The 22,671-nt window shown below is 40.3% G+C and overlaps 3 protein-coding genes across 3 annotated transcripts; 1 reads left to right on the top strand and 2 right to left on the bottom strand.

The window, feature by feature from the left end:
• Positions 1–2,431: 2,431 nt before the first annotated feature.
• Positions 2,432–3,745, bottom strand: LOC149223954 (uncharacterized). Its single transcript, XM_089388044.1, has one exon. The coding sequence runs from the start codon at positions 3,743–3,745 to the stop codon at positions 2,432–2,434; it is 1,314 nt and encodes a 437-aa protein (XP_089244170.1).
• Positions 3,746–3,853: 108 nt separating this feature from the next.
• On the bottom strand, positions 3,854–6,601 carry LOC149223953 (uncharacterized). The gene is made up of 3 exons (XM_089388043.1): positions 5,954–6,601; positions 5,313–5,848; positions 3,854–4,463 (listed from the first exon to the last, which is right to left on the bottom strand). The coding sequence occupies exons 1-3, from the start codon at positions 6,599–6,601 to the stop codon at positions 3,854–3,856; spliced, it is 1,794 nt and encodes a 597-aa protein (XP_089244169.1).
• A 6,819-nt stretch (positions 6,602–13,420) lies between these two features.
• Positions 13,421–15,770, top strand: LOC149223952 (pectinesterase 2-like). Its single transcript, XM_089388041.1, has 2 exons — positions 13,421–13,487; positions 15,057–15,770. Exons 1-2 carry the CDS (start codon positions 13,421–13,423, stop codon positions 15,749–15,751), a joined length of 762 nt encoding a protein of 253 aa, XP_089244167.1. The 3' UTR covers positions 15,752–15,770.
• The last annotated feature ends 6,901 nt before the right edge of the window (positions 15,771–22,671 follow it).

Here is a 22,671-nt window from a genome sequence, read left to right as displayed (position 1 = left end):
ACCATTTATTTTTCATTTTTTATTTAATGGGTAAACAACCATTTATGGTTCGCACAATTTAGAGGGTTTTTCAGAGAGAGAAAAACCCTCTAAATGGTGCGAACCATAAATGGTTGTTTACCCATTAAATAGGGTTACCTAGTGTTAACGTTACCCGCACCATTAAAGACAAACAGATTAGTCTAACATTACGCGACACTACGCGTAACCCTAGTGTTAACGTTACCCGCACCATTAAAGACAAACAGATTAGTCTAACATTACGCGACACTACGCACCATTAAAGACAAACAGATTGGTCTAAATGATTTCTTTTTCTCCAATGAACTTTAAATGGTATCCTCAAGTTATTTGTGAAGTATATGAATAAAATAATCATAGCCGTAAGAAAAAAAATGCAATAATATAATATGTAAACATATATTATTGAAAAATATTATATAATGATTGTGATTAAAACAAATGTAATTATGGTAAATTTACTTTTTGGCTAAGAATTAAATATTTTTAAATATAAACAGTTTTTTCCGAAAATATTCATAATTCGAAAAGCTATAATTGATAATATAATAAATCAAAAATTAAAAAGAAATCTTTTAATGAAATATCCACTCACATCGCTTTTTTCATCCTCCAATATTATATTTCTCGTTTCAGCTTTCTATTTCATGCCACACTTGACCAACAAAAGTGTTTTCATTATCTAATATTAAATACCATTGGAACTTTTTCAATCATTTAATGCATGCAGCCAAACTTAAATTATATTAATTAAGCAATTTGTATGTTACTGGTGATGCGTAAATTGTGTTTTGTTGGCATATGTTACTGGTGATGCGTAAGTCTACTGTAATCATTTACATTGTAAGGGTCTAATAAGACACAGGATAATTCGAAGCTTCGGCGCATTTTTCTGTACAAAAGGATTGTAACTTTACATTTTTGAAAATTCTCTCGGCATTTCATATGCAAAACTTAATCTTGAAAGATTCTCGTTATCTCGTCAAAACAGGATGGACAGCCCTCACATTTAAATCCCAACGCAATTACATAAACCCCTCAACTTCATTTACATGATATTACTTTTAAAAACAAACTTCAGCTACAGCATATTACTTTTAGAAACCCCAAAAAGAGCGAATACAAAATGTTATAAATCATAAAAGATTTTTCTTGCATAAAAGTTTGCAGGCATAAAAAAGATGTAAACACAGAACTAAAGAAACATTTTCAACAAAAACAAAATGTTATAAATCATAAAAGATTTTCCTGGCATAAAAGTTTGCATGCATAAAAAAATCTAAACACAGGATGAAACAACAAAAAAAACCTTATAATTAGATTAAAAGACCTTAGTCTACTTTCTTTGCACACTTTTTCAAACAACCTTTCCTCCTAAAATGAATATATTTTTGTCTAAATTCTATTAATGACATAATTAAAAACCCTAAATCAATTTCAGCTTTATTATTAATTTGTTTAAAGTGGATTTTTCCATTAATTATAGTTTTTTGGAATATTTTACATTTGATGAATAATAGTAGAATTTACTCCTAGTTCCTGTACAACCTATTTCCCAAATCTACAAAACTGGCTTTTTTTTAACCGTTGAAAAACTAATTCCAAAATCTACACTATGTTCAATTTTTTCTAAAAGACTTCCCAATATTTCGCTGTACAAACAAAGTACAAAACTGGCCCACTTGCTGAATGAAACGAGGCAAATCAAAAGGATGAGCTACGGCGTGGAATCTCGCTACTTCCATCTAGCTGTTAGGTGCCTTTTTTATTACAGTGATGCACGTATCTTGTACCTTACGGATTACGTGCATTACCGTAATAAAAAAGGACTACGATATCGATATCCTCACGGGAAGCAAGAATGTTCTAGATGGTTCAACTACGTTCAAGTCTGCCACTTTGGGTAAGAATTTAAAAATAGTTTTTCGAATATACTTTCTTATATTTATACATTGCTCTGGATATTGTTCTATTGGATTAATATTAAATTGTATAATTGTTTTGTTTTTTAAATATGTCGTTACAAAATATTTTTAATTTATTTTATTGATAAATCATCATATTACAATATAACTCTTGCAATAAACTTTATTTGCTGAATATATATATATATAAAAGAGAAATTACAATTTAATATATATATATATATATATAATAAAATTATAATTTTTTTTTTTCCACTGGAAAAATCCGTAATATTTCATTATAAATATGAAAGATTACATATGTAGATGCTTTGTCGCATATGCCAAACTGTTCAGTGCATTTTCAAGATATTTGCAGATTCAGTGCTGTATATCTGTCTGTTACATTTACAAAAATTGTGCAAAAATGGTGCCATTTAAGGCAAACCTCGATCTATTTACATATATATCATATTGTGCAGTCAAATAACAAAAAAGACAGATTGTTAAGTCGCTTGTAGACCCGCAGTAGGATATGACGGGTCTATATATGGCCGATGGTGGTATTTCTGCTCCTGCTGTTCCAAAGATTCAGTGATTTCCCATAAGCCATTTTCCATCACCGCGGCCTCCTTGGAAAGCTTGTCAGCAGTCTGGTTATGTTCTCTGTATATATGAGATATGTGAAATGAGTTAAAAGCCTCCATTAGTATAAAGACTTCATCAAGCAGTATATTTAGAGTGTGTGAGTGACATGTAGTAACTCTATTGACCCAATTAACGACAATCTGAGAATCTCCATAGATGTTGATGCTGGTGCAATGATGGCTGAGTGCAAAATGAAGTAAGTGGCGGAGAGATATGAGCTCAGAGTAATTGTTTGTGCCAGCCCCCAGTCCTACTTTGATGTGATAGAAGTGCCTCAATGATTTGTGTATAATGATGCCCCCTCCACAGCCATGTTCGTTTGCAGCCCCATCGAAGAAAGCCCAAGGTGAGCTCATGTCGATATTGGGAGGAGGGGTCGACCGTCGCTGTTTTGGGGGAGGGGGATTCGGTAGTTCGTTATATGTTGTAATGATACCAGCTTCAACGAGAGACCATGTAGGCTCCCATCCATCGAATATCATTCTGTTCCTAGTCTTCCATATAGACCAATTTACTATGATCGGAAGGTTTACAGATTTTGAACCACTGTGTCTGTTCCCCCAATCCATCCACGCTTTGATAAGGTCTGTACCAGACCAATCGCCCGAAAACTGTATGTGATGTTTGATATGATGCCATAATTGATTTACAATGGGGCATCTTAAAAATAGGTGTTCGGTGGTCTCTGTGTCTGCTTTGCACAGCACACAACGCGAAGGACCGGATACCGCCCTGCGCTTGAGGTGTTCGTCAGTGGGAATGCGGTTGCGAAGGACACACCAAGTAAATAACTTAGACCTGGGCGATGCATCAAGCTTCCAAATCTGGTGCCACCATCTATCAAGCACCTCCGGCTTTCTGTGAGAAATAATGACTTTGTATCCCTCACGAGGAGAGTAAATCCCACTATCAGCAATCTGCCAGATGAGTTCATCCGGTCCATCCACAATTCTGATATGGGATTCTGAGAGGGCGTCACAGTATGCTTTCCATGGTTCGTGCCATCTGATCGGGATGTCTAACTGTGTGCCAGATTTCCAAGCCTGATGCAATATGTCCGAGCCCTCAGGGTCAGCGATCTGCGCAAGCACTCTAATGCCACGGGAGTTTAGGAGGGCAATCAGGTCTGAGTGAAGTCTGTGTCTTCCTCCGCATCCACTCCATGGATCCATTCCGATGCGTGCTCTGTTCCCACTTTTTATGCGCCATATGATGTTGCTCCTGAGGAGGGGGAGGGAGTGTAGGAGGGCTTTCCAAATGGAAGAGATGCCCGTTCTGTTCTAGCTTGGGAGTCTGGCCCAATCGATGATGTCGAGAGGCCAGATGTACTTATGGTATACAATCTCTGTCCATAAACTGCGGGAAGTCAGCAATGCCCAACCCATTTTAGCAGCGAGGGCTTTTGCAAAGGATGCCAGGTCCTTTAATCCCCAGCCCCCCCACTTCTTAGGGAGGGCAATCTTACTCCAGGAGATCCAAGCAAAGGTGCGCTTCTCTTCCTTTCCAGCCCACAAATATCTGTTGCAGAGTCTCTGAATCTTTGAGAGAATGTTTCGGGGAATCCATGCTAAAGCCATCCAAAAAACAGGAGTTGCTTCCAGCACAGATTTGATCAGAGTTAATCTGCCTGCTCTGGATAGGTATCTGAAGTACCAACAAGTTATTTTCTTTTCAATCTTGGTGACAAGCCATACCCAGTCGGCAATTTTTTGGTTTGTAGGCTTTAGCCAATATCCAAGGTATTTAAGACCTCGATCCAGAGGTTGTGTGATAAATGGAAAAGCCTGCATAGCCGATTGTGATTCAGCTACAGATGTACCAACCATAGTGATGGAAGACTTCTCATGGTTGACCACCATGCCCGTGGCATGTGAAAAAAGATTAAGGATTCTGTTGAAAGATGAGGTATCCCGAATACTACCATCGAGAAGTATAAGGACATCGTCCACGAATAGAAGGTGAGTTAGGAAGCAAGCTTCTGAGATCTTTAGGCCCCGGATAGTTCCTTCCCTCTTTGCATCAATGATGAGACGACTGAGCGCTTCTGTAACCAATAGGAACAAGAGGGGGGAAAGGGGACATCCTTGACGAAGTCCCCTTTCAGAGTGGAAGAAATGGGATGCAGCACCATTTATCAGAATACTATAAGTAGGAGAGGTAATGCATGCCATAATCCAAGTGATAAGCTGATGTGGAAAGCCCAGGTGAATGAGAATCATTTTGATGTAAAGCCAGCTGACTCTATCGAAAGCCTTTGAGAGATCGATTTTGAGAAGAATACTCTTGAGGTGCTTGGTCCAGATAGAGTGAATGGCTTCCTGGGCAGAGCCAATGGCTTCATGAATCTGCCTGTTTTCCAAGAAAGCAAATTGCTGAGGAGCAATGTGATTGGAAAGGATGGGTCTGATCCTGTTGGCTATGATCTTGGATATGATCTTGTAGAGTACATTGCATAGCGAAATGGGACGAAAATCAGCAAAGGATGATGGCGAGTCGGACTTGGGAATAAGCGCAATGAAGGTAGAATTTATAGCATGATAGATCTGACCTGAGGTTCTGCTTTCCTCTACCACCCTTAATATGTCCTCACCCAAGATGTCAAAAAAGGCCAGATAGAATTCAATGGTCCATCCATCAGGGCCCGGGCTCTTTTCCTTCTGAAACCATTTAATGGTGTTCTCCAATTCAATCATGGTGACAGGAGCATTTAGATCCTCCAAGTCTTCATTGTTTACGAACCTCGGGAAATGGGAAGCGACACGGAAGATTTCAGCCAGGTTGGAGCCCTCAGGGCATTTGAAGATGCCTTTGAAATAGGAGGTACCCATGCTAGAGAGCTTGTTGAAAGAGTCTGCCAGACCCCCATCCGGATAGGGAAGGTTCCAGATGGTATTTGCAACCCTCCTCCCATTTGCAAAATTATGGAAGAATCTGGAATTTTCATCCCCAGCCTTGAGCCAAGTAGCTCTACTTCTCAGCCTGATCGATTCTTCTCTGAGTCTGAGAATGCTAGACTTCTGCTCTTCTAGATCAACCAGCCTATGCTTGCTTTCCACAGAGATAAAGCCCAAGTTTTGTTCATCCAACAGGGCGTGAATGTCTGCTTCTATCGTGGTGAGCAGTTCATCTTCCCTTGCCTTTTTCCTCTTGGCCCATTCAATCACAATATGCTTGAGTTCCGTCAAATTTTTTACAAATCCCCTGGCCAAAGAGGGTTCTCTGTCAATAGGGTGAGCTGCCCAAAAGTCAGTGACCAGCTTAGAGAAACCAGGGTCCTGTAACCAATGATGGTTGAATTTAAAAGGAGCTTTTGGTTTAGGGTGAGGGCCCAGAATTTCCATCAGGATGGGAGAGTGATCCGAGATTCCCCCCGAACTTACCCACTGTTTATAGTGATGGAGATTGCGGAGCAACGGTCCCTTGATCAGATAACGATCAAGTCGACGAGCCAAGGCTGCTGATCCGATCCTTCGGTTCCTCCATGTGGGAAGAGGGTGATGCATAGGGATGTCGATGAGATCGTGCTGTTCAAGCAGATTCCTCATGAAGTCTGAAATGGGATCTGATTGAGCAGATGAGCCCCAAGATTCACCATATCCCAAGGAGAAGTTTAGGTCGCCTCCAATGATCAGGTTTTCCTCTTGCAGCAAAGAACGATTAAGGAGGGTGCGCCAGAATCCTTCCCTCTGCTGACAAGGACCATAAATATTGATGATGCGCAGTGGCATCCCAAGGTCTTTTGAAAAAATGTCAGCACCCAAATATCCAGGTCCGCCCCATGAGGAGTCCAATCTGATGGAAAGAGGGTTGAGCCCAATGGCCAGACCACCTGAACGGCCCATAGCATCCAACCCCATGTATTGCCACTTTGGCGCAATCGATTTCAAGGCAAGAGATATGGCTTCTGCAGAACCCAGGGTTTCTTGAAGGAGGATGATGTCAGGATTTTCGACCTGAAAAAGTCGTTTTAGGGCTAGCTTTTTCGGGGTGCTAGCTAGACCCCTGCAGTTGAATGAGAGACACTTCATGGGGGAACCCTCCGAGGGGGGTTTGTAGCTCTAAGGGCCCCGACAATGGTGGATTGACGTCCCGAAGCAACTTCAGCCCCAGCACGCCGAATGGCTTTATTCAAATTGGATTTTCGACCCCTGGATGAGGTGTGACCAGGTTCAGGGGGAATAATGCACAACCCCGAGGTACCCTCAGATACAGATTGAGAGGGACGGGGCCGGAGTGAATAATGGTGAGGCGGATTTGATCCAGAAAGAGGCACATTGGGGCGAGATGGGGACAGGGAGCGATCATGGGTAAGGGAAGGGGGGATAGTGGCAGTAGTAGGAGGGGGCGGCGGAATTGAGCATTGAGCCTTAGATACAGAGATAGAGTGAATGCAATCAGATGTAAGGGAGAGAGATTGTGATAAGGGAGGTAAGTCAGTACCTGATTTCTGATAAGCTGCCGCAGCTGCCCTTGTCCTCGTCATGGGAGGAGTGGCTGTGCCCTTTGCAGAAGACGGTGGATGTTGAAACCCTCCTTGTGGTGCTGATGAAGCCATCTGAGGCGGGGAGATCTGTGGCGCCGATCTTCGGGAAACAATGGGAGTATGCTTTGGTGGACTGTTCACACGATTATTGAGAGGGCAATCCTTATAGAGATGCCCTACCTGGTGGCATCTGTTGCACCGAAATGGGACACCCTCGTAGTCCAGAATCTGGATGCGCTTGTGCCTTCCCCATTGCAGGGTGATGTCCTCCTCCAATCCTTCCCTGGTGTCAAGATGTACCAGGATGCGAGCCAAGGTTCTTCTCCGAGTGTCTATATAAGAGCGGTCATGATCCAGGTATGTCCCCAGAGCGTTTCCTATTTTGATGAACGCCTCCTCATACCAATATTGCCTAGGGAGTCCAGGCAATCTTACCCACAGAGGTCCAGCAGCGATCTGCTCCCGCTCAGGGTCAAATAGCGGGGTCCAACGTTTCAGGAGTACAGGGGCTGTTTCTATGTGCCAATAGTTCTCAAGTACGATGTTCGTGTGATCTTCGTGCGCAAATTGGAGTGTAAACCATCCCCATGGGAGTACCTCAACCTCTGGGAGCTTTGGAAGCAAAGAGCCCCAGATTTCCTTCACCCATCGAATCAAACGATCAACCGAGAATGTGCGCCCTCGCACGTGACCCACCAAGACGGTGCAGGCGAGCGCCATGGTCTCTTCGAAGCTTGTCGAATTCCCAAAGGTAACGGTGGTGTCCTTCCTGATAGCCCTAACACATCTTGCCTTCGGCTTCTTTGTTCGCGGGGCGGATGGGTGTTCAGAGAGGGGATTTGTATTGCCCGCCGAGGAGGACCCCGGAGCGCTAGAATTTATCACTGGTGTGCCAAAACATCCAGAGGGCTTTGACCCGGATGACGCAAGAGGGGTAGCCGGGTTCGACAGCGGGGGCACATGAACCTTAGGATCCGGGAGTGAGGAAGGAAGAATAATCGGTGTGGGAGGAATGTCATCCAGAGTCAGAGTCTCTGGGTATGAAGATGCGAGCAAGTAAGCGGTAGCAGGCGATAGGGGAGGTGCCTCGAGACCCTGATCAGCAGTGGAAATAGACGACAAGTTTGCCCTAGACAGGAGGTCAGAATCTGTAACAGTTGCCTGAAACGGAGATGAGAATATAGGGTCGGTGAACACCGCCTGTCCGGATAGCGGATCCTCGGAATAATCCACGAGGTCCGTTACCGGAAAGTCCTCCATTGCGACCGAGAGCGAACCATAATAAAATTATAATTATAATTATATATATATATATATATATATATATATATATATATATAATTTTTTAAAATTAATTTATTAAATTTAAACATGTATAATGGAGAACTAAATATTTTAAAATTTATTATAAATTAATGCCTATCCATATTTATTTACACTTTAATTTATATATATATGGTTAAGCTAATCAAAATTTTTATTTTATACCCATAAATAAAAAACATTAGCATATTTACATCCATACGCAAAATATTAAATATTAATTACTTTATATTTTATCTTTTCAACATTTAAATTGCCATGTAAAAATGTTATTAATCCAAATATATCAATTAGGTACCATTATAAAATTTGCATATTAAACATGATATGAGTGTAATAACACACACTATTTCTTTAATTTATATAATTGCATTTCAAAAAAGATTTGATGTCGTTAACTCTACTTAGACTCTAAACAATTCATAAATTTAGGTAATGTATAATTCCCAAATGTTTTTAAAATTTACATACTAAATCAATTAGGTACCATTATAAATTTTGCATATTAAACATGATATGATATCAGTGTAATAACATGATTTCTTTAATATATATAATTTCATTTCAAAAAAGATTTGATGTTGTTAACTCTACTTATACTCTAAACAATTCATAAAGTTAGGTATTGTATAATTCTCAAATGTTTATAAAATTTGCACATTAATGTTAAGTGTGAAGCCAAATTCACGCAAGATTCTAGATCCTTATTGTCATGCCCCCAGGCCTGCGGTAGTCTTCCAACCGCTCTTGGCGAGGTGCGGCACCACCGAACACTTTCTTTTCACCAATACTAATGTTCATGGACTACGCCTAATTCACTTTCTCTTACTTAGTTTGTGTTTCGCAACCAAGTATTATTAAGCATAACCTCTATACTAATGAACACCCATACTCATTCATTATCATCAACAATTATAAAAAAGAACAAAAATTGCACAGTATAAAGGGAGGGGCAACTCCCTGAACAATGAGTCTGCCCAACAATATATATTAATCAATCTCTCTTCAATAATACAAGTTTCACAAGTATCGTTGGCAAAATCCAAGTCTATACTTAGCCAAATTTTACAATAGAGGTAAAACGACCTTTTACAATCTTTGTGCACTCTTGCACGAAGGGCAGGCGCTCACTCGAGCCACCAAGACACCCTCGCCAAGTCTAAGCACAACCAACACCTCCGCACGATCACCTCGGGCACGTCTTGCCCAACGCGTTCACCTCTCACCAAGAGCGTTTCCACCAAGTGCGACCCAAGGAGAGCGCATGAGTTATGCGCCTAAACCTCTCCTCAAATCTGGACACAAGTACCTCTTCTCCAAGAGCAAAGTGCGTATGATCGAACGAGCGAGTTGAATGAGTTTGAACGCTCCAAACGCAAACATATATATGCTTCATCGCATGTGGGTGGGCTGCCCAGTCGACCGCCCACACAACGCCACACACACCCGTTGAACGCCTTTACCATGTCGGCCTCGCCCTCCATCATAGGTCGGCCAACCCTCATCGCAAGGCGCCCCTATCGTGGGTATAAGCCAACGCTCACACTTGTCGTTCACCAAGTGTTCGTCGCATATTGTCGCAAGGTCCTCCGTCACATCGCACAACCTCCGTTGCATCGCATAATCGGTCGGTCACACCATCGTCCGTCGCACATCCACACGCGCCCGTGTGCGCGCGCCCGGTTGCCCGACGCCCAAGCATCGCACATCTCTGAAGGCCTTACATCATCCTCCACCTGAAATCGTTGTCATCCTCGTCAACATACCATCCCGGTAGCCATCCACCAAGATTATTATTATCCATGATGTCAACTCCTCCACAAACGGCAAACATCCCTGCAACATATGCAGAACTCCATCTCCATCATGTCTCACCTTAGTGACCAACTGCCACCAAGCTCTCCATACCAAGGTATACACCTCATCGGTATGTCATGTATCAGATATCATCTCGATCCATGATCATCGACCCCTTTTGCCACAATCTTCACTACAACATCCTGTGTCGACCTCATCATGTGTCATCCCTCCATGTAGTCTTTCATCAGATGCTCCACCATGCCAACACATTCGTACCATGTGTCACCATGTTGACCCAACAACAACATCTCTCTGTATTCCCCTGCCAAGTGTAAAACTGATAGTCACATCTCTCTGTACATTGGTACCCCTCATGACTCGAACTAGTCGGGTGATCAGTCCAACCATACGCCCAAATCATAAGAATGCACATCCTTATGCCACCACAAGTCTTCCCCTGACTTCTGCTACATCTCGGACTCATCAAGAATCTATCTATCATCCCATGCTCAGGTCCATGGAAACTCCATCCCATCTGCAACATGTCCAAGCCATGGTCTTGTTGCACAAGAGTGTACAACCTCTCCACTAGCTCATACATCTCCATAACAGCACCTGCACAACATCCTTTGCTTCGGCACTCCTCATAGAATGTCCATAAATGACACTTCCACACATGCACCTGCTTCATGTCCCTGCACAACTGCCATGCTCCATATCTTCAACCTGATGTCCATGACTCTAGTTGTCCATGATGTCCAACCCATGTAGACTCCATCCCAACATTTTGTCATCTGCATCCATGTTTGTATCTGTCATAAAGAAGCCTCCCCCAAGGCCTCTTGTAAAGTTGGTGTGGTTCCTCCCTACCAAGGCCTCCACACCAACCCATCTCCAAGGTTGTCTATAGAGAAAGGAGGGCCAGGAAGTTTCCTCTCTGACTCTCATCTACCCATGTGTCAGATTGATGTTGTGTCCTCAAGTATCTATGCACAGCCTCAATCTCCTCACATGTACATCCAAGCTCACCTAGCTTGTCCTTTGTCAACTGAAAGTCATATATGCCCATGGCATACCTGCAGAAGTCCACTATCCCAGCAGGATCTCTACCTCCATAATCCTCATCAACCACTGCCTCTGAAGTAGTACTCGGACTCCCTTCATTTGCAACTCCATTGTGAAGATCATTAGTAGAAGATGCTCCCATCAAGTGTCTCCATGTTCGTGAGGTTGCCTTCTCACCTTCTTCATCCTTCTTCCCGGCTCTTGCAACGAAGTCAATCAACTTCTTTTCCTTCGTTGTTTGAGTCACACTCCCAAGTCCTCTTTGCTCCACATCCTCATGCTTCACATTCGGATCTTTGGGATACAAAACCATAGAAGTCATCCTTGGCCTATACCCCAAGCAACTTCTTCTATTCATCGGTACCATCATGGTTCTCCCTTCAGCTGTGATCAAGAGAATGTCCCGGTCCACCATTGGTATGGCTTGTGCAAGCTCCATAAAGTCTAGCCCCAACACCATAGAATGATCATCCATGTCCACAACCCTCAAGTCCAACTTTCCAAACCATGACCCTACTTTCACCTGAGTGTCCTTCAACACACCATCAATAGCTCTTATGGTAGAGTTGACTGCTTTGAAAGCACTCCATTCCCTCTCCATCTTTGATTTCTTCCCAAAAGACTTTGCTGCCTTCATGCTTAAGAAGCTATGAGTAGCTCCCGTATCCACCAAAGCTGCAAATCTCTTGCCATTTACAATTACCTGCACAAAACTTAGCTTCAAGGAATCACCTTCCTCCGTTGGCTTTGTCTTGCACCTTACATCAGCAACCTTCTTCAAGAATTATGCCTCAGAAGTGTCAGTTGTCTCATGCTCCGTCTTGACTTTCCTCCTAAGGTACTTCACCTCCTTGCTTGGCTCTTCTAAACAACTCGATCATGGTCTAGCTTGATTCCCTTCAAGCTTGCCCTCCATCACATTTTGTTCAAGTGCACCCACCAAGTGTCCACTGACCAAGTTCATAGAACTGAACTTCCGAATGTCCTCTGGATTGTCTCGGTAGTGAGTTCCCAACCTGTCAATGTAGTCGAGCTCTTCCTGCTCAATCACAACAACCTTCTTACCAAGAAGCTTCTTCTTTATCTCTTCCTCAACTTTCTTGATTTCGGCTTCCACCCTGGCACTTTCCTTCCTGAACCGGCCTCTTTCATCGAAGATCTCTTGAAGACCAAGACCACTCTGTTGGATCTCCTCATTAAGTTCCTTGAGTTCAACATCTGTCATACTTTCGCATTGGCTCTTGAGTTCTTCAAGTTCCCTTCTTAGTTCTGAACAGCTCTCCTGAATCTTCATGTTCTTAGCCTTCATCGAAACCCAGTTAGAACTCCGTCGACTCATCTGTTCCAACACTTTGTACTGGAAGGTTTCAACTACATTATGGCTAGACTCACCTATCGTAGGTTCATCCACCATCTCTGCCTTTCCAGCCTTCTCCATGTTCACTAAGTACCTTGCAACCATGAACCATCTCTTGTTCCACTTGTATGTGAAACAGCTTCCTTCACCTGCAAGTACCTGTCATGAGCAACCCTTCTCAATCACCAATCGTCAAGCTTCTTCAACCCTGAATCAACTTCAATGTCTGCACTTCGTCACGAGCAACCTTGCTTTGATACCAACTGTCACGCCCCCAGGCCTGCGGTAGTCTTCCAACCGCTCTTGGCGAGGTGCGGCACCACCGAACACTTTCTTTTCACCAATACTAATGTTCATGGACTACACCTAATTCACTTTCTCTTACTTAGTTTGTGTTTCGCAACCAAGTATTATTAAGCATAACCTTTATACTAATGAACACCCATACTCATTCATTATCATCAGCAATTATAAAAGAGAACAACAATTGCACAGTATAAAGGGAGGGGCAACTCCCTGAACAATGAGTCTGCCCAACAATATATATTAATCAATCTTTCTTCAATAATACAAGCTTCACAAGTATCCTTGGCAAAATCCAAGTCTATACTTAGCCAATTTTACAATAGAGGCAAAACAGCCTTTTACAATCTTTGTGCACCCTTGCACGATGGGCGGGTGCTCACCTGAGCCACCAAGACACCCTCGCCAAGTCTAGGCACAACCAACACCTACGCACGATCACCCCGGGCACGTCTTGCCCAACGCGTTCACCTCTCACCAAGAGCGTTTCCACCAAGTGCGACCCAAGGAGAGCGCATGAGTTATGCGCCTAAACCTCTCCTCAAATCTGCGCACAAGTACCTCTTCTCCAAGAGCGAAGTGCGTATGATCGAATGAGCGAGTTGAATGAGTTTGAACGCTCCAAACACAAACATATATATGCTTCATCACATGTGGGTGGGCTGCCCAGCCGACTGCCCACACAATGCCACACACACCTGTTGAATGCCTTTAACATGTCGGCCTCGCCCTCCATCATAGGTCGGCCAACCCTCATCGCAAGGCGCCCCTATCATGGGTATAAGCCAATGCTCACACTTGTTGTTCACCAAGTGTTCGTCGCAAGGTCCTCCGTCACATCGCACAACCTCCGTCGCATCGCATAATCGGTTGGTCGCACCATCGTCCGTCGCACATCCTCACGCGTCCGTGTGCGCGCGCCCTTGTGCGCGTGCCCAGTCACCCGGCGCCTAACCATCGCACATCTTTGAAGGCCTTACACTTCTATATCAGATCTTTCTAGAATCCTAGAGATCTAGAAAAATCTGATCTAGAAGGATCTAGAATCTTGCGTGAATTTGGCTTCACTCTTAACATTCTCCCACTTGAAGCCAAATAAGAGTCATCAAGTCACACCAAGTCCTACCATGCCTCTACATAACTCATGTTTATTTCGTGGTAGAATCTTAGTGAGCATATCAGCAGGGTTTCTATCTGTATGGATCTTTTCCAAGGATAAATCTTCTTCCTCCAACACATGCGAGATCCAATGGTACCTTAAGTCAATGTGATTGGTTTTTGAATGAAATGTTGGGTTTTTTGCCAAAGTGAATGGCACTCTGACTATCACAATATAACACATACTTGTCCTTTTTATTCCTATCTCTCCTAGGAATCATGTACCATTACAAAATTTGCATTTTTAAAAAAATATAACATCAGAGTAATAACACACAATTTCTTTAATTTATATAATTGAATTTCAAAACAAATTGACGTCATTAACTCTACTTAGATTCTAAAAAATTCATAAATTTAGGTAGTGTATAATTCTCAAATGTTTTTGAAATTTGCATATTAAATCAATTAAGTACCATTATAAAATTGGCATATTAAACATGATATGATATCAATGTAATAACACACAATTTCTTTAATTTATATAATTGTATTTCAAAAAAAAATTGATATCGTTAACTCTACTTAGACTCTAAACAATTTATAAATTTAGATAATATATAATTTCCAAATGTTCTTAAAATTTGTTTCACATATTAAATCAATTAGGTACCATTATAAAATTTATATATTAAACATGATATGATATCAGTGTAACAACACACTATTTTTTTAATTATATAATTTATATAATTGCATTTCAAAAAAGATTTGATGTCGTTAACTCTACTTAGACTCTAAAAAATTCATAAATTTAGGTAGTGTATAATTCCCAAATGTTTTTCCCGTTTGTTTTGTTTGTTCTGTGTGCAATGACAAACTGCCTCTGTGCAATAGTTGTTTCTGAATGAGGTTCTAATGTATAACTTATCAAATGTATTTAGCCTTTGTGCGATAGTTGTTTCTGAATCAGGATCTAATGTATAACTTCTCAAATGTATTAACGGTTCTTGTTTTTCCCATATTAAACGACAAATTGTCTTTTGTGCGATAGCTGTTTCTGGAAGAGGGTTCATTGCGAGAGACATGACGTTCGAGAACACTGCTGGACCTCAAAAGCACCAGGCCGTAGCACTTCGAGTAGGCGCAGACTTCTCGGTGGTATATCGTTGCAGCATCAAAGGATACCAGGACACTTTATATGTTTACTCCCTTCGCCAATTTTACAGAGAAGTAGATATCTATGGAACCGTTGATTTTATCTTTGGCAACGCAGCTGTGGTAATCCAAAATAGCAATATCTTGGTTAGAAGGCCTATGAGACAACAAAAGAACACAATTACAGCTCAAGGAAGAACTGATCCCAATCAAAACACCGGAATTTCCATTCATAATTGCAGGGTAAGCCCAGCTCCCGATCTGCAAGCTGTTAAAAAGTCCATCCAAACATACCTCGGAAGACCGTGGAAGCAATACTCTCGCACAGTGTTCATGCAATCCATTCTGGACGATTTGATCGATCCCGCCGGTTGGTTCGAATGGCAAGGAAGCTTTGCGCTTCAAACATTGTACTATGGCGAGTATATGAACACAGGCGTCGGTGCAGTAACATCAAGACGTGTCCGTTGGCATGGATTTCATGTTATCAAAAGCGCCACTGAAGCGGCTAGATTCACAGTTGGCCAATTCATTTTTGGTAATTTGTGGATTCCTGCTGCAGGAATTCCCTTTACCCTTGGATTGATATGATGAATATCACAAAACCAGATATCTGATATTCATTTAAATGCTATCATTAAGCGACCCTTTCTATGTCCAATGTTCCAGTCTGTATGCTATAGGACGTGCATAATAATTCTGCCCGTGGAAAAGTAGTAAAGAAAATAGTGTAGTACACATAACTTTCTATGCCATTTTATGTGTTACTTTCTCCAGAATGATGCGAAGGATTCCATTATAACAATAATTAAATGTCAGTTATAATCTATTCGCTTCATTTTTATTTCTATTAATTTAAATATAATTGAATGATGTGTTAAGGATGTCGTGTAATTCATTTTTATATTATTATATTAGATAAAATATACACAACATACATAGAATTGAAAAGAATGAGTTGTAGCTCATGGGTGAGTACAGCACCTGGAGACTACACTCAAACGGAGAGATCACTCTGCCTTCATTAATCAGAAAATACGTCTTTAAGTACATCCCAATAGATCGGGAAGTTGTAAACAGACTCTTATATTCTAGGAACTAATTCTAAACTGAGGAGATATGTTACAACTATATAACCATTTCTCCATTAATACACAAATAATATAATTATTTTCAACTCCCCCCTTTAATGGAGAAAGGATTATCCTGAACTCCTAACATCCCTCTAAACAGTTCAAACTTTACATGTGCAAGAGGTTTAGTAAAAATATCAGCCATATTGTCACAAGTTTTACAATATTCAACAAAGATTTCTTTTGACTGTAGTTTCTCTCTAACAAAATGGAACTGAGTATCAATATGTTTGGTGTTTTTATGAAATACTGGATTGTATGCTAGTTTGATGGTGCTCTGGTTGTCACTTTTAATGATAGTTGATGTTTTCTATTCTTCTCCTGCATCATTGAGAAGTCTTCTCAACCAGATCGCTTCACATGTGGCTGCACACAATGCTTGGTACTCAGCTTCACATGAAGATAAGGCTACAGTACTTTGCTTTTTACTGCTCCATGCTATGACCCCAGATCCTATGCTGAATGCGTAACCTGTGATAGACCTTCGATCATCCAGGTTACCTACCCAATCTGAATCTGAAAAACCTGCTAGAGTAACATCAGATGTGTCAGTGTATAAAATACCATAATTACTAGTACCACAAAGATACCTCAACACGCTTTTTGCTGCAACCCAGTGACTTTCAAGTGGTTTAGACATAAACTGGCTCAACACACTAATAGAGTATGCCAAGTCTGGTCTAGTTGTTGTGAGATATATCAAACTCCCAACTAGTTGTCTATACATAGTGGCATCCATCTCCTTAGTGCCATTGTCACTGCACAACTTCAAATTCTACTGCAATGGTGTTGTTGCTGACCTACACTACTCCATGTTGAACTTTTCCAGCAGACTTCTGGCATACTTTCCTTGAGTAAGAAAAGTCTGTCCAGAATCTCTCCATACTTCCAATCCCAAACAGTAATGGAGATTTCCGAGATCTTTCATTTCAAAAACTTGTGCCATCAGCCATTTGATTTCTTTGATCAAATTATCTGCATTGCCTGTTATAATCATGTCATCCACATACAAAGAAATCAAAATAATCTGCCCCTGTTTATTATACTTGGTATACAAATTTGGGTCATTCATACTCCTATGAAAACCATGCTGTAAAAAGAAAGAATCAATATTTTCATACCATGACCTGGGTGCTTGTTTTAAGCCATATAGTGCCTTTTTCAATCTGCAAACAAGATGTTCCTGCCCCTTCTTAACAAACCCTTTAGGTTGTACTAAGTAAATTTCTTCTTTCAATTCACCATTTAAAAATGCAGACTTAACATCTAGCTGGTGTAGCTCCCAATTGTGTTTTGTTGCTAAAGAAATAAGCATTCTAATAGTGTTTAATTTTGCTACAGGAGCAAAGGTATCATCAAAATCTATTCCCTCTTGCTGTGAATACCCCTTTGCAACCAGTCTAGCTTTTAGTTTTTCTATACTTCCATCTGCATTCATCTTAGGTTTATACAGCCATTTACATCCTATGGGTGTTTTACCTTTAGGCAGTTCAACTAAATCCCAAGTGTTATTTCTAATAATAGATTCAATCTCTTCATCCATTGCAGCCCTCCATGCCTCAGATTGACTTGCTTCTTTATAATTTGTGGGTTCTACAATGTTTAAAATGTTTGACATCAAAGCATAGTCTTTCAATCTGGATGGTATTTGAGTCTTCCTACCTGATCTCCTTGGTAGGGGACTTACCTCAAATTTTTTTGCTTCAGACTTATTCAGGCTCGCATTATTGACTATATCACCTTCTTCCTGCTCTTCTTTCCACTCTTCATTTTGCTCCTGTTTCTGCTCCTGCTCTCGATCATCCTCACTGCTTTCCTCCATTAATAATGGAATGTGCCAATCATCATCACTGTCATCCTTTCCTTCTTGAACCTGTTCATGAAATACTACATCCCTGCTTGCAAATATCTTATGAGACTCAAGATTGAATAACTTATATGCTTTAAATTCAGTGCCATATCCTACAAAGATGCATTTGATGGCTTTAGGGTCTAACTTCTTCCTATCAGCTTTGGGTATATGAGCAAAGGATTTTGACCCAAATACTCTCAAATGATTTACTGCTAGTTTGAGTCCATATAATGCTTCAAAAGGGGTTTTGAAGCCAAGACATTTAGTAGGACTTCTGTTCTTTAAATAGACCACAGTGTTAATAGCTTCTACACAAAAACTATTAGATAGACCCTTACCTTGTAGCATACTCCTTGCACACTCCACAAGAGTTCTGTTCTTGTGCTCTGCCACTCCATTCTGCTGTGGTGTGTGAGGCACTGTAAACTGCTAAACAATCCCATGAGATCTGCAGAATTTCATGAATTCCCATAACCTGTATTCTCCCCCTTGATCTGAGCGGAGAATTTTTATGCTTTTTCCTAACTGTTTTTCCACCAAGGTTTTAAATTCTATAAAGTACTGGAAAGTCTGACTCTTTTTACTCAAAAAATAGACCCATGAGTATCTAGTGCAATCATCAGTAAATAAAAGAAAATAATATGCACCACCTAGCGACCTTGTCTGCATAGGTCCACATATGTCAGTATGCACTAGCTCTAGGATATCTCTTTCCTTCCTTCTATCATGCACAGGAAACTCTTCTCTATGCATTTTTCCTAAGGCACATCCATCACAATTTAACTGAATACTGTGAAAAATAGGGAGTCCCTCGACTTTCTCTGTAATAACATGAGGTCCTGCAAATTCAGGTGACCGAATCTCTGGTGCTAGAGTTTTTCGGCTGTCAATCCAGCTGCAACCATGGCTTGCTATGGCATACTTTTTACATCTAGTCTGTATAGGCTCCCTACACGCACGCCTATTGCAACAATTTCTTTCTTGCAATCCTTTATGACACAGTGAGTCTTGAAGAATTCAACTTGCATATCCTGATCAGTTATCATAGATATAGATATCAAATTTTTCTTAATCCCGGGTACATATAAAACATTTTTAAGACGAGTAATGTCACCATTTGGTAACTTTACCGGAATATCCCCATACCCTTTGATCTCGTATCCACTATCATCTCCTAAATAAATTTTTGATCCATATGAACTTTCTTCAAGAGTTTCAAAACATTCCTTCTTACCTGTCATGTGAGAGGATGCACCAGAATCGACATACCAGATGTCGTCCTCATTAGATGCTGAAAGGGCATAGTCAGCTGTGAACAGTCGAAATTCGTGGTTGAGATCTTCATATTCTTCAACAAAGTATCCTCTGTGCTTTGCCTTCTTTTTCTTTGCATCATCTGCCTACTTCTTAAGGCATTCAATCTGTATATGACCTGCTTTCCCACAATAATAACATCTTCTTAAAGCATTATTTGCAGGCATACCTCTATACGGTCTCTTTTGCAATGTACCTCCTCCTCTCTGTTGTTGTTGCTGTTGTGACTGTGATTGCTGCTGTGGCAGCTTCCCTCTGAAGTGTCGTCATTTCGCCATCAGAGCAAGATCATCGCTCTACGGTTTCAAATTCTGCCGCTGCTCTTCTTCTTGCAGCAAGATCCCTGTCAATTCTTCAAACGTAGGAGCTTTCTGCCTTGCCGCCAATCCAGTGATGAACATTTAGTATTCATCCCTCATCCCATTCAGCGTGATTGTGACGAGATCGGAATCAGATACCTTCTCTCCGATGTCTCCCAATCCGTCTTTCACATCTTTAACTCGTGCGATGAATGCAGCAACGGTCTCATTTTCGTCCATCTTCATTGCAAACAGCTTTCCTTTGAGTGCCATAATACGATTTGTGTTCTGGGTCTGATATAAATTTTTGATGGTCATCCAGATCTCAGTGGACGTTTTGCACTCTCTGATATGTGGGATAATGTTGTCCTTGACGGACATCTTCAACAAAACTTTTGCTTTGTTTTCTCTCTTATCCCAATCTCGCTCTTGCATAGTGAGCCATGTGATTGAATTTGGTCTCTGCTCATCTCCTGTAACTATCGACCATGCATTTGCACCCTCAAGCAAGGTCTGTATCTTGAACTTCCAATTGGTGAAGTTAGATCCATCGAGTTTTCCAGACTCGTGGAGATATGATTCCATAGTGTTACTCATTCTGAACTGATCTATAAATGAATAAATCTACCGAACTGATTTGTACAAGATACACTTTTTATTTCCTGACCATCGAGCTTCCACTGATCTGCTAGTTCTCCTGATCCACCAACTATATCTTCGATTCAGATCCAGCACTACCAAGCAAATCTGCAAATTGATTTTGCTCCTCTGGGTAAATCAGGTGTTCAATACGCCATCAACAGACAATCTCGATCTGCCTCCACTGGGAATATCCACGATTTCAAAATGCGACCACCAAACTGGTCTGATCTTCCCCCTCTGGACAGATCTGCAACTTCTCCGATCTGCAACTTATTGTAGAACTTCCAACGAAGGCAAGGCGACACCTTTCTGCGTGAAAAATCTGCGCCCAGAATAAAAACTATGCAAGGCCCAAATCTGGCGTGGATATCTCGTGCACTTCCGCGCCAATCCCGTGATTTGGCGCGTCGGCGCGGGTATACCTAACAGTCGCGCTGATTGCACTTCTCAGCGTGACTGTCAACAGAAAATAAGCGCCAACACCCTTCTGCTCAGAGATTAATGAATCATCTGAGATCGTGAGCGAGGTGTTACTGTAGTCCACCTGCTTGACCAAGCACAAAGCTCCTGTGTACACGTAGCCACAAAGGCTATTTAGCCACAAAGGCGATGTAGCCACTAAGGCGATTTATATAAAAAAAATCAAGCTCACCCAATCCGAGCTTTGATACCAAGATAAAATATACACAGAATTGAAAAGAAGGAGTTGTAGCTCACAGGTGAGTACTGCACCTGGAGACTACACTCAAATGGAGAGATCACTCTACATTCATTAATCAGAAAATACATCTTTAAGTACATCACAAGAGATTAGGAAGTTGTAAACAGACTCCTATATTCTAGGAACTAATTCTAAACTAAGGAGATACGTTACAACTATGTAACCATTTCTCCATTAATACACAAATAATATAATTATTTCCAACTATATTAATTATCTTTATAAAATATGAAATGGAGAACTTATGTATTACTTTTATCGAATTAAATCATTTCCTTGCCATTTCAAATAAATACAAGTAACCCATGAAAATTTAGAATTATATTAATAGAAATGTTTATTTTTAAATAAAGTTTTTATAATCTTAATTTAATTATCAATAAGTAATAAATAGATAGATGGTAAGGATTTAACTTATATAAAATATTTATGGAATATTTTTAGTTGTAGTTATAGATAAAATGTTGAAAATTATTTTAAAAGTAGTTATTTATTTATTTATTTTTCCTATTTTATTAAAAAAATATTATAAAATTAAATAAAAATAAAATCTATATAAAATAATCTGAGTATGGAATAAGTTTTATTTTTTGGTATTATAACAAATCCTATTACATGAATCTCCATGATAAAGTGGATTTAAATCTCCATAGTTAAGAATCGTGTTACATGTTTTTTTAAATGTATATCTATTTAACTCAGATATTAAATATTTTCACAGTGATTAATAATAATAAAGTCATAATATATTTATTTAGTTATTTTTTAAAATTTTGGTAATATGGATGTATGATGCAATTTTTTTTTTTTTCTTTATGTATATTAATATTTACTAGTAATATAATTTATATCATTGTGTTAATAATAACATAAAATAGGAAAATTTTCTCACTTTTTGATATCACGGTCCTTTTTGTAAATGTTTTTTTTTTGGTAAGTAAGCACCCACGGGGGATTTGAACCAGTGACCTATTGCAAGGAGTGCCTTAACAGTGCACCCATTCACCGCCATCGAAAGACCTATCGCAAGGACTGCCTTAACAGTGCACCCATTCACCGTCATCCAAAGACCCGTGGGCATCCTTTTTGTAAATGTTGAAATAAAGATACTAGATACATTTTTATACAGAAATATATTTTATATTTCGAAAAGAAATTTGCCAAATGTACAAGTTAAAATTTTACAATAATTATAAAAATAATCATTTTTTAATATTTATTAAAAATTATTGGTTTTTTTTATTCGCTTACTTATTATTCAAAGAAGGCAATACATAAGAGGTTGTCGTGTGCTACTATTTTGCTCGAAGGGAAACCAGACCAATAGCATAAGTTTAAGATGTTGAGGTTACATTGTCCTTACTTAAACAAGACATTTGATAGTATGAAAACATTCCACATGTTTACAGAAGATGTTGAGAGGCAGCAGACAGATAGGCCTTGCTTTTTAAAACAAAATATAAGATAACATAGAATATTCATAATGTAAAAGAGGGACATTCCAAGAGCACAAGTGGGTTGAAAGGATTTCCATGAATAAGGTCAGGCCA

The sequence above is a fragment of the Pinus tabuliformis genome, chromosome Q, assembly GCF_031772625.1.
Source record: "Pinus tabuliformis cultivar Carrire ecotype Pingquan chromosome Q, CPIR1, whole genome shotgun sequence".
NCBI lineage: Eukaryota > Viridiplantae > Streptophyta > Pinopsida > Pinales > Pinaceae > Pinus > Pinus tabuliformis.
Note: the sequence above shows the minus strand (reverse complement) of the source record. Positions and strands in the feature narration are given on the sequence as shown.